The following is a 15,659-nucleotide window of genomic DNA, read 5'->3' on the forward strand; positions in this document are numbered from 1 at the left end:
TATCTGTAGCTGGAGGTAAAATAAAAAAGCCAGCTTCAGAGCAGAGGTGAGCGTGGTGTGGGATTGATGAGGGAGGGAAGTGGGTACAGTCTGTGGCACAAATGGAAGTGGGGACTGGGCATATTTAGAGACAAACCAGAAGGGGGTGGTAGGGCTGGTAACAGGTAGAACACAAATGCCACCATTGTTTTACTTCCAGCTTTTGGAAGAGCTGGCTACAGTAAATGTTGTGTGCATGTTGGAGGTCGGGCGTGGGGCATTCAAAAGACTGACCAACTGCATTGCTCTGTTATGAAAATAGGCATCTTCTTCCTATACATAGTGATAACTCACGTGTACACTGTATATCTCAACCAATTAATTGTTTTCTCCATTGTATTTCCAGTACTTGTTCTGTCCTTTCCTTGTAAGCGTAGACATTCCTGTGGCTTGTTGTTGCCTTGCTATCTGAAGCTCTCACCTCTCTGCCAGCTGCCCTGCACAGTGAGTTAAAACTCATTGTTTTTATGCTTAGGGTCCCATCATGTTCTTCTACCCCAAATCCTTGCAGCTGTTCACTTTTTTTTTTTCTTTTCCCCATACATGTCTGCCTTTCTGAGTGATTACAATGCATTTCCAACCTCCGGTTCTCTGCTGCCTAGGAAAAGGGGATCTTTCTATGTGGCCATCCAAGAAGTGAGCTAAACTTAATAAATTTAATAGAACCATGGTAATGTGTATGTGCTCAAACTTAGAGACTTAAAGAGCAAACAGGCTGGTCATTAATTTATCTCTTCCTTGATTTTCTTATTTGTTTTTTCTTTCAACTAGTGTGTAAGAACTTGAAATTAGATTCAGTTTCCCCAGATGAAATAGGTGGTAGCAGGGCTCAGCTGTCCCCTCGAGATAAATTGTCTACTTATGCTCCAGGAAAAGACAGTTGTAGGGAGCATAGAGGTTCCCTTTTTTCAAGACAGCTTAGATCCAGATTGTTTCATTGATGCAGTTGTAACTTATATCAGACTCGATGGTAGAGCCCTCAGTGTAATCATTTGTGGCTTCTCCTGCAGTTATTTCCATTATCAGTACACCAGGCTCCTCATCTAAAGGTGAGGGTTGAGGGTTGTCTGTCCTTCCATGACTTCCGCAACTTGTGCAGTCCTTCTCAGTCTGTTCACCTGTAGTTTGGTGGGCAGTTGCTGGGAATAATGCAGTGTGTTGTGCTGTATTGCTCAGTTCCTCTTCCCTAATCTAAAACAAAACAGAGAGACCCCATTGCTTTGTAAAGAGGGATGGAAGTACATGGAAGATGGCATGAAACACGTGCAATAGTATTTTATTTTTTTTTAACCCAAATGTGATCAGAATACTACTCCAGTTAGCACTGAACTTAGCCAATTTATTTTGGTGTCCATAGAAGATACATCGCTTTATTACAGGAAAAACTGCTCCAGAGGCTCCTCTCCTATGCATAGTTTTAGGATAATCTTTCAGCTTTCAGAAAAAGTAAACTATCTATATGGCCTTTTGACACCTATTAGATAAATACAGGATCCACTGTGCTGCCACTGGTCAGATTTTGGTAGTACCTTGCACGTAAACTGTCTGCATTAAGTCAGTTTATAAAAAGCAGAGGATTTTAGGTGGTGAAGCAAATGCTGGAGAATACGTAGCAGAATCAGATGACCTGTTTTTCTGTTCATTAAAATTTTCATGTCCTTTTCTGTAAAATCATCTACTTGTTTTCAAACCAAATTTTTTCTAGCCTAGCTGGTGGCTTCTTCAATGTCTCTTCCAGGGCATCTTTCTGTAGAGACATAGAAAGCTTTCAGCAGAGTGGATTTTGATGTTGGAATGACACTTTGCTGCTTACCTTCTGCTTTCTTTTCCCCTGCACAGAGGTGATGTACTCTGATACCAAAAGAAGCCTGGAAATAATGTGCTAATATCCTCAGTGTTCACTCATGAGTGAGTGTTTGCAGTGAGAATTCCCATTTTCTAGTGAGTGATGCGTCTGAAGCCTGCAATGTTGCTGTATGCCCACCAGATGTGGGAATTTGGTAATGAGGCCATGGGTGTTTAGGGAAGTTACTTTACTACTAATGAAGAGATTTAAGAATGATTTTGGTAGAGCTTCATAATCATGATACTGCTGGCCTCTACTGCATGCAAATGAGCAGCCCACTCCTAGATCTCTGCTGAGAGGGCAGCACTTACTGCTGGAAAGGTGCGGTGATTATTTGACCATCTAAGAAGCTGAAGTCTACTGCTGTCCGTATGATAAACAGTTTTAGTAGTGTTGAACTCAAACCAAGGACCTATGGTGAAATACTCACTGTCCTGTTTATAAGTCTCCTGAGTTACCTGCTCCCCAGACTTCTGCTGCCATAAATAACCCTAGAAGTCAGGCCTCACTGCCAGAAGTGTTAAGTGCTGCAAATAGTGTAGAGGATGACTCATTTAGTGAGATGAAGGCAGAGCATGAATCAGTAGGAAGAAACCTGATATACAAAGAAGACATTTTGGATGCAGATGACACACCAAAAAATCTGAACAAAGTAATGTTCAATCATCATAAAAAAGAAACAAAAGACTTCTTTTTTTTTCTTCCCCTTTGGGGAAAAAAAAAAAAAGAAAAAAAAGCACCACCTCTTTTCTAATGACAAAGGGCACTCTAATGAAAGCCCAAAGTGGGAAGGTATCGAATACTGAGCTTGTCATTTTCTTACCCAAGATAAAAAAGTGGACTGTACAGAAAGAAATATATTGAGAATTCTTCCCTATATGTCCAAACTAAACAGGGTATTTAGCAAACAGGCTGCTTTCTGGGTTGTTCTGTGTCTACATAAGCTGAGCAAATAACTTATCTTTGAGCTCAATAGTTGTGGGAGATCAAGGAACCCACACTGAAAGCTGACAGCAATGGAAAAGCTAGAATAACCTTTGTACATCTTTTGTAAATGCTAACTCATGGTAAGTGGATCAAATTCCTGTAGACTGCTCTATTTGAAACTAGCTTTGGGTCCTTTTGGTTACCCTCTAGCTTATACACATAGGTAGACTTGGAAAAAAGGTACTTGATAGATTATATGCCACAACTACTGGTACACTAATGAATTAAGTGTCCAGTGTTTATTAAAAGCTTAATCTGACATCAGCTAAAATCTTTTTGAAGCACTGGAAGAAAAATAGCAGTTACTGTGAAAAATAATTAAAAAAAAAAAAGGACAAAACATAATAATTCAAAGAAACCTAGCCATCTATATTTTAGGTTGAAGTCTGGCTCTACTGGAAATTTTATTAAGAGCTACTGTTAAAATTGTAGAGGCTAGTTTATCCTGTGATGTGTACAGCTCTTCCTGGCTCAGTTAGACTGGACCAATGAAATGTTGCTCTCAGAAGTTCTGGTCCTTTAGAGCAGTGATGTGTAGAAACAGGCATCTTAGCCTATGCTGCTCGGAGTTCCTTTGTTCAGGACGAAGTGAAGGACAGTCAAAAGACTGAAGGCTGAAAAACTGTTTCACAGTTTTGGCAGCAGTAGGAAATCCTGAGAAGATGGGTAATGCTACCATGGCTTAAGGGATGCAAATACTTCTATGGAACAGAACTGCAAACAGGAAGGGAAAACTCCTGCAAGGATATCTCAATCTCCAATATTACTGTAAAAACAATCTCAAACCTGGTTGTACTAGTCTCTGGTAGTGTGGTGAAGTCTGAGTGTTTTTCTTCATTGGAGCTAGTGCTGGACTGAAATTCAGCACAAAGCCATTCATGCTTATACATGGTCAATTTTAAAATTTCAGGTGTCACTTTACCCATGTGTTAATGCTCAAAATTCATAGCTGCGTGTTGTAATTTGGGATATGTTAGGCTATAACTCTTTTCTACTGTGCCTGTATTCAGTACATTTAGCCCCTCTATTCATAGGTAATCTGCTGGATTTTTAGTTCTAATGTAATAAATTATTCTTACAGGAGGCAGCACAGGCCAAATTTTCTATTGCTACTAAGGGAGAGCTAACAGTTAGCACCTAGTGACAGATTTATGTTTTCACTTGTAGGCTGCCCAGCAGTGGGCCCAGCTTGAATGTAAAATATTTCTTGGAAAAGTTGGCTTTGTTAGTGAAAAAGTACAAGGCTCATTTTTTTTAAAGCTGTATTGATTTTTTTTTTAATATTAAAGAGAAAAAAACACAACCCTCCTTCTGCTGAGGGGAGGGATATAGAAACTCTCCAAGGAAAAATAGCTCAGACTGAGCTTCTGTCAATAAAATTGTGTAATTTAATACTAGACAGCTTTTTAATACAGGAGGAAAAAGGAACAGACACTCTCCTGTCTCAGAAGGGGAAAAATACAAAAACCTGCCTGCAGTATGTTACCTAAATCTAGCCGCAGAGGGGATAATCCCTTCAGGCACTCGAAAAATCTGTGGGGAAATAAGGCTACGGAGAAGCTGTACTCAGATATCCTCCAGCCCCATTTTCCAAAGTGATGGCAATAGGAGATGTGTTGTGCAGCACCAGTGGCCAGACAGCAAGGTGGCATTTGCTTGTTTAGTCCTTTTTATGAAGGCTTCCATGTTACCTTAATGTAAGTGGCCAATGTTAGAGATGTGTAAATAGGTTGCCTCAAACTGCAAAGCTACTCAAAATCATCCTTGGTTAGAGCTGGAATTGTTTCTGTGTTCACTGTGTCCAGGTAGTGCTAAGATCATACTTAGGACACATCCACAAATGGCATTAAACTTCTTGCAAACTCCTTATAGACCTCCTCCCTCCTGCTGTCTGTACTTGAAACCCTATCTGTAAGAAGCAACTGACCTTTAACACAAAGCTTGACAACAAAGAATAAGCTTGAATTCGGAAGCCAGAATAAGTCTTAGGTTATTACTCAGAATAGTTTCTTAATCAAATACTTATTCTATAAAATGATTACAAAACGTTTTTTTTTTTTTTTTAATGGTTTCTGAGTCTGAGATCAAATGCAAATTGCAAATTTCTCAGAAATGTGAATATTTAGGATTTCCGAGTTCTTCACTTAAGTGTAATTGTAAGTCCTGGAAGTGATATTTCTCCTAGTTTTGCAGGCTTGAGAAACAAGTTTATGGCTTGTAATTTCCCAGGGAGTCCTTTAATACTGTCACAGTCTCCACTGTACCCATTTGAAACAAGCCTGGAAGCTGTAAACAGCTAAAAGAAAACTGCTGCCAACTTCTGTTGTATTAACATCCCCGTAATACAGTTCTCTGTTGTTAAACAACTTGCCAATGAAATCTTAGAGGAGGTATGCCTGGATGCTTTGCATGTGCAGAAGGTCAGTCTCAGGGAGCTCACAGAAGGGTCAGAGCTCTGTAGCAGAGGTCCTGTGTTATACAATGATGCTTACCTTGTTTTCATACACCTCTTCAGTCCTGGCAGTAGTGCTTTGGCTCCTGATTATCCCCTGCATCCTCAGCTCCTCAAGAATGTCTGATGATTTTTGTCTCTCTATTTCTTGTAAGGGCCGTGATTGACTGATGAACTCACTGGTGAGCAGTGCATCTTCAAGAAGTGAAAACATTAGAATTTATTACATGTAGAGCACTTAGATCACAAAGATTTGTTTGAACGCTATTTCCAGTGCCAGAGGTTTAATTGAAGAGGTTGCATACTGAGAACATCAGTGGAGAAGGCCTGCTTGAGGCTCTCTTCACAGCTTAAACATTGCAGTAAGCTTTTTAGTGGTTGGAAAAATGGAGTTCAGTTTTGCACTGTGGCCAATTACACCTGGAGGGCCGTATGCAGGAAAGCATGGAAGCATGTGCCGAAGGCTTGTCAAGGCAATTCCTAAGCATGTTCCCAAACAGGGGCCATGGAGAGCGCTTTACAATTCAAGTTCTCTAATGTTCGGTGAGCTGATTAGAGAAAGACAATGTAGGATTGATAATACAAGCCTATTCATAGGCCATCTTGTAAGGATCACCGTGCTCTTCTGTTAAACAAGTGCTAACTTTCATATGCTTTCATTGTCTATGATTTTTGTCACAAAAGGACTGCGTATGATCATACTTAAATGCAACAATACAACAATTATATTTTTATAAACAGCAATTAAGAATAAAAACCAAGTTATTTTGGTAACCCTTCTGAGTGGCTGTTCAGTTTCCCCATATTAGATATGAATAAACAATGAATAACTTACTGCCAAGACACATCAGATCTTTCAACCCTCAGTTGACAGTTATACCATCTGCCCAACCTCTACTGGCAGAAAATAGAGCTTTTGTATGAAGAATACTTGGACTAAATCAAAGTCAGTTATCTGACATCTGCCACTCTTTATAAGCAGAGTGGGTATGGCAACATTGGCTCTTTTATATCGGGTAGTAAAACAAAAATGCAGAACGTCTACCACCTTGTATAAGTTGACTCTGTACCTCTCCTAAAATAACCAAAAAGCACTGGGGCTCAGCTGTCAGTCAGCACATGTAGATGTCAGAAGCCAGTATACACCAAAACATACCTTGGCAAAAAAATAAAAACTCACGATGAGTAGGCAGCATTGACAAGAGATGTGAAATTGTATTGGTTTCACTAATACATGCATTCAGAAAAAAAAAATGAAGTTGATATATCTTGGTTTTCTTGTCTTGAAACAGAAGCTTTAAGCATGATTTCAAAAACTTTGTTTAGAAGCTTCCTGTGAAGTTGTCTTTTAGCAAGGAGGAAGAAAAGGAACTCTAAATGAAACGCTTTCAGAGCAAGCAAATCATTTTTTTCAATCTGAAATGAAATCCTTTCATCACGTCCTTCTGTGGCACTGGGAGTTAAGTCCTCTGTAATGAATAGCAAACACCAGTAATTATTCCTTTTTTGTTCAATTTGGAATATTTTATTGCAACCCTTCTTTATGATAAAGAGCAAACAGCCACTTTAGATATTTGATTTAGTGTTTGAAATGTAAGCTGTTCGTAGCACTTGAAAAATAGAGTTAAACTACGAAACTGGGGACTTCATAGTCACCAAAGACTATGTTGCTTTTCCATTTTCCGTCCTCTTACTACATCAGTATCCTAAGGTTAGAGAAGAGTTTGGGTTTAAATGTTCCCTTGTTCTTAAGAAATTTAGAAAAGTTCTTGGCAGATCTCTGTTTATTACTGTGACAACTTCTGGGATTTTTATTATTTTTTCTGTATAATAACTTGCCCTGAAACTTTGGGTTGTAAACTTAAGGAGTAATGTGGCATTTACTTACTGTCTACACCTGATGCTAGTCAGGAGAATTGTATTCACTATTTTGTTGTTTAAGACAAACAACCCCCTCCACGTGATGGCAGCAGACCAACAGCACTAGCGTGGGCAGTGTGCGCTCCTGGTGCGCCCTAATCCCTGTTAGCGAGGGTGACCTGTGGGGACAAGGCTGAGCGAGTTTGTTCTCTTGGTCTGCTCCAAGAGTCTGCCAAGAAAAGTGTATATACCCTGCCGCCTGTGCTCGTAGTGAGGGCTGAGTCGTGCTGCAGAACATAACCGGTGGTTAGGAAATACTTTCCACTACTATTGCATGGCTTTAAAGTAGTGCTAGGAGCTCAACCCTTGTGGTGTCGCAGGATGAACGTTACTGTGGATTGAAGCTGGCTGTAGCAATAGACTCTCATGATGATTCATTCCTGGGTCCCTGTGGAGCTGGTGTGACCTTCAGGTACTATTTACCTGTGCTTTGCACATTGCTTCTTTTTTGAGAAGGCGTAAATCTTTCTGCAAATTCCTCAGGGGAGTCTCCTTCTCTGGCCTTGTCTTCAACTTTGCTTCCTCTCTCTGAAGTGCCCACTGGCCAAGCTGCCCCATCCCATGAGGTGACAGCCCCTGTTCTAGCAATGCTGGCACTTGTAGTCTACAAGAAAATGAAAAAAGAAATGAGAGAAGTCCTTGAGGATTCATAAACGTTTAAGGAGAAGGCAATGTCTAAAATAGTCCCAGAGATTCCACAGGTTCAAAGTGGAGTGGAAGATAGTGGTTCCTGATACTTATCCGTGTTTTGTCACAGGTTGATGTTCATGGTGATGAAGGGTCTCTTATAGCATTTTGGAAAGGAAGCAACGACCTTAAGCCTGGATGTGTCCATAATCTGGTATGGCTGTATTGGGGTGTTGTTTCAGTACTTGTAAGTGCCATCTGTATGTGGGTCAGCGGTTAGGAATTTAAACTCCGAGAGTTTTAAATTAGCACATGGTAAGGTCTTAACCTATGTACCTTCTAAACAAGAGCTTTGAACCTACAAAGAATGCAGGATTAGAGCCTAGATGTACTTCTGTCTCTTCTCTGCGTGTTTGGACTTGATCCAGCTCAACTATGCAAACCACACAAAGTGGTCGTGCACATGTACCGTGGAGTATTTGCATATATACAAGTCCCCTGCCTCATAATAACATTTTATGGCAAAACCCACCTTGCTGAAGTGTTGTAATTCCACACTGGTGTGGGAGATAAGTGCCTCTAATTGCCTCTCTCATGAGGTAAGTGACAGAGACCGTGAAAGGCAGCTTTTCCAGTGCTATAAAATCAGGTCGTGCGTGTGACCAAATGGTGGGTCTACTTCCCCTGTAGTGTAAGAGTTGGATTAAGCCAAGTGATAACCCTTCTCTTAAAGAGCTCCCTGAAAGCATCTGAGCTACGGTTACGTCAGCAAAAACATGTCTCTGGATACACACATCCTTATATGCTCGCGTGCTAAGACATCTAGTAACATACTTTATAGAGAGTCTGGAAGAAGTCACTACCTGGCTTTTGGCTTCTTGGTTCTTCTCTAGTTCCTCAGAAGGCAGCTGTGCTACAGCGACCCTGTTAGAAGTATTGCAGCCCATGGCGAAACTGTGACCATCTGCTTCTCCTTGCTGCAGGTCCAGGGAGTAGGAATGCCCTCATCTCTTCCTTAGGAGCTTGGTTATTCATTATCACCATGGAGTCCAACTGTTGCCAGGGCCTGTTGCTATAATAAATAACACCACAGAAGGCTTTCTTCTTGTGTCCTGGCATACAGACGTCACCATCTTTGTCCAAGCACCCTCATCTGAAGTTGAGAGGGAGTGTGTTTCTTCTGTGCCAGCTGGGGATGTGGGTCTGGAAGCAGCAAATCTCTGCAGGTCACTGAGAGGAGTAGGGAACCTCCTGTGGGAACTCAGCTGAAGGCACTTGAGTGTCTTCAGCTTTTTTGCTTTTTTTTTTTTTTTATAGGAACAGGATACTGTCAGGTAAAATAAGTACTCACATTGGTGTCTGGTTGGATTTCTTAAGTATTCTTCATTAGCATTAGAAATTGGAAAAGATAAGCACTGGATCTGCAATTCCAAACAGCAAGGCAACCTTTAAATGAGAGTAAAAGTAGTCAGGAGACAAGGACTGGCTGTGGTTAGGGAAAATGTTTTAAATGTCCTCCAAAATCATTGTACGCTTTCTTGATTATCACTTGCTTCTGTGTGTGTCCTTTGAGGTAGATGTTTGTAGGAGACGGGGGATTGGAGATTTGCTTCCAAGAAGTTTTATAAAAGATAGCAGAGTTAATGGAGTGCTGTCAGTTGAAGATCATAACCGGTCGTGTCTCAGGTTACTTTGGCTGAGATCATCAATTGTTATAATTAAAAGAAATAAATTTTAGTTTTGCAAATGTTGACAGAAACAGACACTTTGTGTGAAATCAAAGTATTCAAAATACCTCATGCTTATGAGAAATTTTGTGTCCTGAGATCCTCGTAACAGATAAATGTCAGCTTGTGACTGTACTCCATATCAGAAAACTTACTGTAAAATTTGTCCATTTTTTTTCCGTGTTTGTGAAACTGAGATGTTTACATGACAAATGCATACTTCATGTAGTAAGGTTGATGAGCTTTCAGCATCAAATGAACCCCAGTGCTCGGAGAGAATGGCTCCAGCCTAGGAGATCATTCTGTAGGCATGGCTGCAGGCAGCCCTCTGCGTTCCTCTTGTCTGCAGCCCAAACTTGTCAGCTGGTCTGGCTGGAAATCCACACAAACTCATTTGCATGGCAGTGAGCCTGAAGTGATCTTCCCCACCTCAGCATGCCTTTTTTTGACTGTGCAAAACACTGCACTAAGGTTATTATACGACTTCCAGGATGCAGCTAGCATCTCTAGCCACGTGTATGCCTGTTCAAACCTAACTGTGCTGGCATCCTAGAGGTGCCAGGAACTCTCAAATGTGAATGTACTGTCTCTTGAGAAACAAGTGTCAAGAAATGTTGTTGCTTGTTCTCCCCCCACACCCCATCTCTACAAATAACCAACAGGGACCTGATACTTATGTCCTCTTTGAACTTGCACAGAATTCACGTCAACCTTTTGGTGCGCTGGTTTGTTGTTGTTTCTGTTCTGTTGCTCCTCCCCTCTTAGATGTTTGGTCGTATGTGGTAATGCTGAAATGTGATTGTTACTTGGTGCATGCCAGGATGTGATGCACAGGCTGAGTTTCTTGCTTGAATTCCTGATTAAACACTTGCAGTGATAGTGCAGTTCTAAAACTTGTTTATAAGTAAGCAATAGTGAAATTTTAGTCGCTGCTAAAAGGTGACTTTTGTTTGTTCCTTCAAACATAAGGGAATAAAATACTGAAACTGAAATTCAGTTTCTAAAGTAAGGAAATGGATTGAATATAAAATCACAGGTTGTAGCCTAATCAGAAACCAGGAAAGCTTTGATTCATATTTTACAAATTAATTATTGGTACAGCAATCGGTTGCCTTCCTTTTTAGGAGATATACAGGATCTAACAAGTAGCATGAGAAATGCACATGTTCATATTTATGGAATGAAAAGGACCTTCTTAGATCTCACAGTTTGTACGCTTAGAGCCTGACCCTTGAATCTCTTGTGCGTGTGGTTAAATTGACATGGTGACCATTGTTTTCAAGCAATAGGAGCTACAAGCTTTCAAGAGCAGACTGCTCTCATGCTGATGCTGACCGAGAATAATGGAAAGTCTTCCTCATTTTAGTAGCTTTTCATCAATCTGTAAAATTAAGAATAGGCATGTTTTACTACTAGCAATGCACCAGGACATGTGTTAGTTCCCAATGCATACAAATATAGGATATTTTCCTTCAAGAAAACCCACGGGATATAGCATATGTGAAGCGCAACACTGTAATTGGAGAGAGAGGAGCTGTGAAAAAGCTAATAGTGGTGGGAAGGGAAAAAGTGCAGGTCTCTGTGCCTTGTCTTGTGAGAATGAAAACCAAAAGCCAGTCACACGGATGTGCATGTTGGGAAAAATCACTATGAAATCAGAAACAGCTGTTTCCATAATTGCTTGTGTTACACGGAGGAAGTTGAAATGTATGTATATTTTAAAATGACCAGAGCTGTTTTTGGATCTTAAATCCAAAACTATTCGGTGGCTTGCAGGATGATTTGGAGAACTGAATGGCAGGCAAGGCCTCTCAGTGTCTGCAGCCTTATCAGCTGTCTCCTCTTTAAGCTCTTAAATTAGTGAGCAGCAGCGAAGGTGAGAAAAGGACTATCCACATAATGGCATTCCTGATACAGAGCGACTTTTTGTTGGTCTTGGTAAGTGGAAGTTTCTCATGTAGTATCACCAGCCTGATATGTACTGGGATAAAGAACACTTTCCTAGTGCTTGAAGGCTGGCTCAAGTTATTAACAAAACTAAACTTGGCAGATATGAAGGGGGAGAGGCAAATTTCTGAAATTTTTAGTCTGACAACATCCCTATTATGTTCAAACAGTAGGAAGCTACAGGGTGGATTTTTCAGGAACTTTTAGCATTGATGCTTCTCTTTGAAAATAGGCTGGAATAGTTAGGCAGCTGCGGAGGAAGTGCCCTGACTACTGGTGAACAAAAATAGCTGTTTGGGAGAGAGCTTGAGGCCAGAAGGATTCTGAAAGACTGCAGCCCATGACACGCCCGTGCCGGGAGAGAGAGACTCCCATTTTTCCTGTGCTCTTGTGATGCTGCTGCAGTCCTGAGGAAGAAGCTGGCTGCTAGAGACAAGGACCATGGAGCAGAGGGGAAAGATCCCCTGAAGGAGGGAGGTGGGGCTGCAGCTGAGGTTGAGGGGGCAGAAGACAGAAAACAAGCTGAGCTGTGGAGTGGGCAGAAGGAAGGGATAGGGAGAGATGATAGGCTGAGAAAGAGGAGATGGGCATCGCTGCATGAGGTGGCTAGAAACCAGAAACACTGGATGCAGACCGAAACAGAGAAATTTTGCAAATGAAGTCAAAGCCTCTGGAAACCACGTGAGAGCTGCTGTGCTTCAAAAACTGGTGGCTTAGCTGAATCCAAGGGGATTTTCACAGCCAGGGGCTATATAATGTTTCTTTCCCTGTAGTGTTCTGTTCCCAAGTTGAAATCTTACCTGGATGGAAGCAGATGAACTTGTCAGGGCTTCTGCCTTACGGGTGGGCCCAACTACAGGACTGGCAAAGAGCAGCCCTGTGTGAAGTGCTGGACTTCTGTACCACGTGTGCGCTGCACTTTCCCCATGTTCGTGCAATGGGTTTGACACCTGCCAAGAAATTCTTGCCCTGTTGCCTCCATGGAGCGTGTGCTGTGGAGGCACTTGAGGCAAACACTGGTCTCCTGCTGAATTTTGACCTAGAGCAATGGGACACGAGAGCTTTCCAAACAATGTCTAAAAACACATACGGATGGTGATGGTCATGGGGAAGTTTCAGCCCAAACAAGTCAGCTGCTTTCAGTAAGACAAGAGGAAAATCAGGTGACTTGTTTGGGCTGAAACTTTCCTCCAGAAGGGCATTGCATCAGTAAAAGTTTACCCCAGTGGTTAGGGTCATGCTCTAAGCACCTCCCAGATGGGCTGAACACCTTGCAGAGCTGGGTTTCCGTGTGGAGCCTGAGTTTTGGCATAAAGCTTAATATTTGGAAGACTGGGAAGGGGAAGATGGAGAAGGAGACCAACTGACTGGGTAGTCACCAGAGAACCGCCTGTTGGCGGTGTATCGCTAAGCCAGCTCCGTGGCTGGCTTTCTGGCCTGTGTTGTATTTCAGTGCTGCATGTGGTCCAAACGCCGTGCGTAATCTCTCCATGGTGACTGCACAGCATTTGTTTCTATTTAAGGAGAGAAAGAGGTTTGGGTTTTCTGCCAGAATTCCCACTCAGGTAATTACACTTCTGCCTGCAGAATTTCCCCAGAGCTTCAATTGTAGTAGCTGTTCTTCACTCCCACTCCTAAAAAGCGCCAGCACAGACCTGCTGCAGAGTTTCGGGAACACAGCAGCGGCTGCTCTGCCGAGGCAAGCGAAGCGACCCTGCCATGTGTTGCTTTTGCTTGATGTGCCCCTCGTAAAGCTTGCTGCATCCAATCGTGCTGCTCTGTAGCTCTCCTCTTTCTGTGCCTGACTTCAGCATAACAAGTTGGTCTTGCTAGTGATACTGCTAGATGATAGTGAGACAGCCAGCTGGAAGCCAATGAAAAGATGATTAAAAGCCAAGAGAAAACCATATGGAGAGAGCGGAATTTCTCTTTACAGAGTTATAAGTAAAAGTGTTTGTCTTTGGATCCTACTAGCTGTTTTTTCCCTTCTTTCCATCAGTTTTATGGGTGGGAAGTAGTTACAGTTGATTAGCAAATTCTTCCAAATCACTTTAGCTAGAACAAATGTTGTAAACAGGAGAGATTTCAGGCAGCTCCGTCAATATTCAACAGGCCAACCTTTTAATGGAAATAAATATTCCATAGCTATTAGGCTAACGTTAACTACAATACTGCACACAATACCAAAATTATATAAATCCAAGTTTTACAAAAGATAGGATAAATTAAATGAAGGATCTCTTGTCTCAAATTTAGCTGTTGTGGAGATTTTTCTGAACTTATGACAGCAGAGCTAATAAAGTCCAGCACAGTCTGGAAAACACTTCCACAGATGCTCCATTCCCTTTGAAGTCAAATAAATGCACACCTTGTTCACTTGGCCTTATGCAGAGATTTAACATGGATGGTGTCCAACGTTAATACAATATTAATAAGTTAATACTCGGCAAACACCCTGTAGTAAACAGAACGAGGACAATTGAAACAAATTATCGATTCATGGAATTTAGTCTCTCTTCACAGACTGTTCACATGCAGATTGTGTTGCCATTGAATATATTTCTTATTCAGATTTACTAAATGAAAGTTATGGTGAGAGTGTGGGTTTCAGAAAAAAAATTCTGTTAACTAATTCTGTATAGTTCACATCCTCAAGTCTCAAGCTGCTTCGCATATGTTATTGTTTCAATTTCCCCAACTGACTGAATGCTATTCAGCTATAATAGCACCAAATCCCTCCTTGAGCCTGTATTAGGAGGAGGTGTACTCCAAGTGTCTCTTTGGGACTGCAACTTTCTCATGAACGTGTGACAGTTCAAGGAAATAGGAATAATAAGTAGGAAGTGAGAGTTTTGGACAAAACTGGGTGTCTTCCTTTCTCGTAAGAGAAAGTTTCTGCCTATTCCTGTTCCTAGAAGACTCAGGTATGGTGCTACTTAATAGATGAGAGCAGGTTATGCTAGGCTGTGTTTCTCTAGATACAGTGTTCACGGTGGCTTTTGCATAGTGCTTTTTTTTTTTTTAAATAAAAATTCAGGCTGGCCTTAAATGGGGTTTTATCTGTATTAGGGTGTGATACTAATTGTGTGTATCAGAGATGTTTTTGTCCAAATGCAGCAGCCTTTTCCGTCTTTCCAGAAATTGCCGGTGAAAGTTCCAGGTGTATCTGTTGGTCTCGGTAGGATCTGTGTTGTCACATTGGGAATTGGTGGGTATTTTGGTCTTCTGAGGAACCTTGTGTTTATGCCACAGTCCTTGCAGATTATAGGGTAGGAAAGAGTCTCGTTCCCAGCATTAAGTAATTAAGCATTAAGTATTAAGTGTTTTTTGATCTGCATTGAACATTTGTAGTAAATGTTGGTGGAAGGCAGCCTCTGGGTCAGGTGGGCCGGGAACAGGTCAGAGGCACCACCTCAGTTTGCTGGGCTGAGCCTGCCTTCTCTTCAGACCCCTTTAGACCTGTACCTGCTCGGCTGGAGTAATGCCACGTCTTGTTTGGACTCTTTCCTTTAGATTTTGGGGGCTAAGCCAGAACTCGCTTTGCCAAGGGAGTACAGGAACCTGGGAGTGCGTACCCTTGTGCTGGGGTAAACCAGAATAGGGCAGCCTTTGTGTGTGTGTGGCAGGAAGGGTGAGCATAAATCAGGAGCTCCTGGCAATGCCTCCCCGTGCCTGGGAACAAGCTACGCGAGGTGCCGGTGGAGGAGGAGGTGTGGATGTGTACAGACAGCCCCACCTTGAGCCTCTGCTCACCACCGGGGTAAGACTGCAGTTAGGGGAAGTCACCCTGCAGAGGTGGGAAGCGGGCCCACGATCCCATGCACTTATAACTGCTGGGGCAGGCAGGGAAAATTCCAGGCGTCGGCCTCACATGTGAAGCGATGCTACAGCTCCTTTCCACGGGACAGGACGACTCCACTCCCGAAAGACAGCTGTCCCAAGGGAGCCCCAGCTGGCTCCAAAATGCTGTTGTCTGAAATCTAGGTGTCTGGCAGAAATGTAGAGGCTCTGCCTGACTTGACTGCAGCTTTCCTATGTTAGAGGTGAGGGAGATTTGTGAAGCTGGTTGGACTTCAGATTTGAACTGTCCTTGTGGGCATTCTGCTTTCAGCTT

The 15,659-nt window shown here is 42.1% G+C and overlaps 1 protein-coding gene across 1 annotated transcript; it reads right to left on the minus strand.

The window, feature by feature from the left end:
- Positions 1-493: 493 nt before the first annotated feature.
- Positions 494-11,002, minus strand: STMND1 (stathmin domain containing 1). Its single transcript, XM_083826859.1, has 4 exons — positions 8,735-11,002; positions 7,668-7,848; positions 5,365-5,519; positions 494-1,230 (listed from the first exon to the last, which is right to left on the minus strand). The coding sequence occupies exons 1-4, from the start codon at positions 8,816-8,818 to the stop codon at positions 958-960; spliced, it is 693 nt and encodes a 230-aa protein (XP_083682985.1). The 5' UTR covers positions 8,819-11,002; the 3' UTR covers positions 494-957.
- Positions 11,003-15,659: the final 4,657 nt, after the last annotated feature.

This window comes from Anser anser, assembly GCF_964211835.1.
Source record: "Anser anser genome assembly, chromosome: 2".
Lineage (NCBI taxonomy): Eukaryota > Metazoa > Chordata > Aves > Anseriformes > Anatidae > Anser > Anser anser.

Coding starts and splice junctions, on each gene's coding strand:
- STMND1 (XM_083826859.1), bottom strand. CDS start 8,818: ATGGGCTGCAATACTTCTAACAGGGTCGCTGTAGCACAGCTGCCTTCT. Junction 7,849..8,734: donor ACCAAGAAGCCAAAAGCCAG/GTAGTGACTTCT, acceptor ATTTTCTTGTAG/ACTACAAGTGCCAGCATTGC. Junction 5,520..7,667: donor AAGCAATGTGCAAAGCACAG/GTAAATAGTACC, acceptor CACTTCTTGAAG/ATGCACTGCTCACCAGTGAG.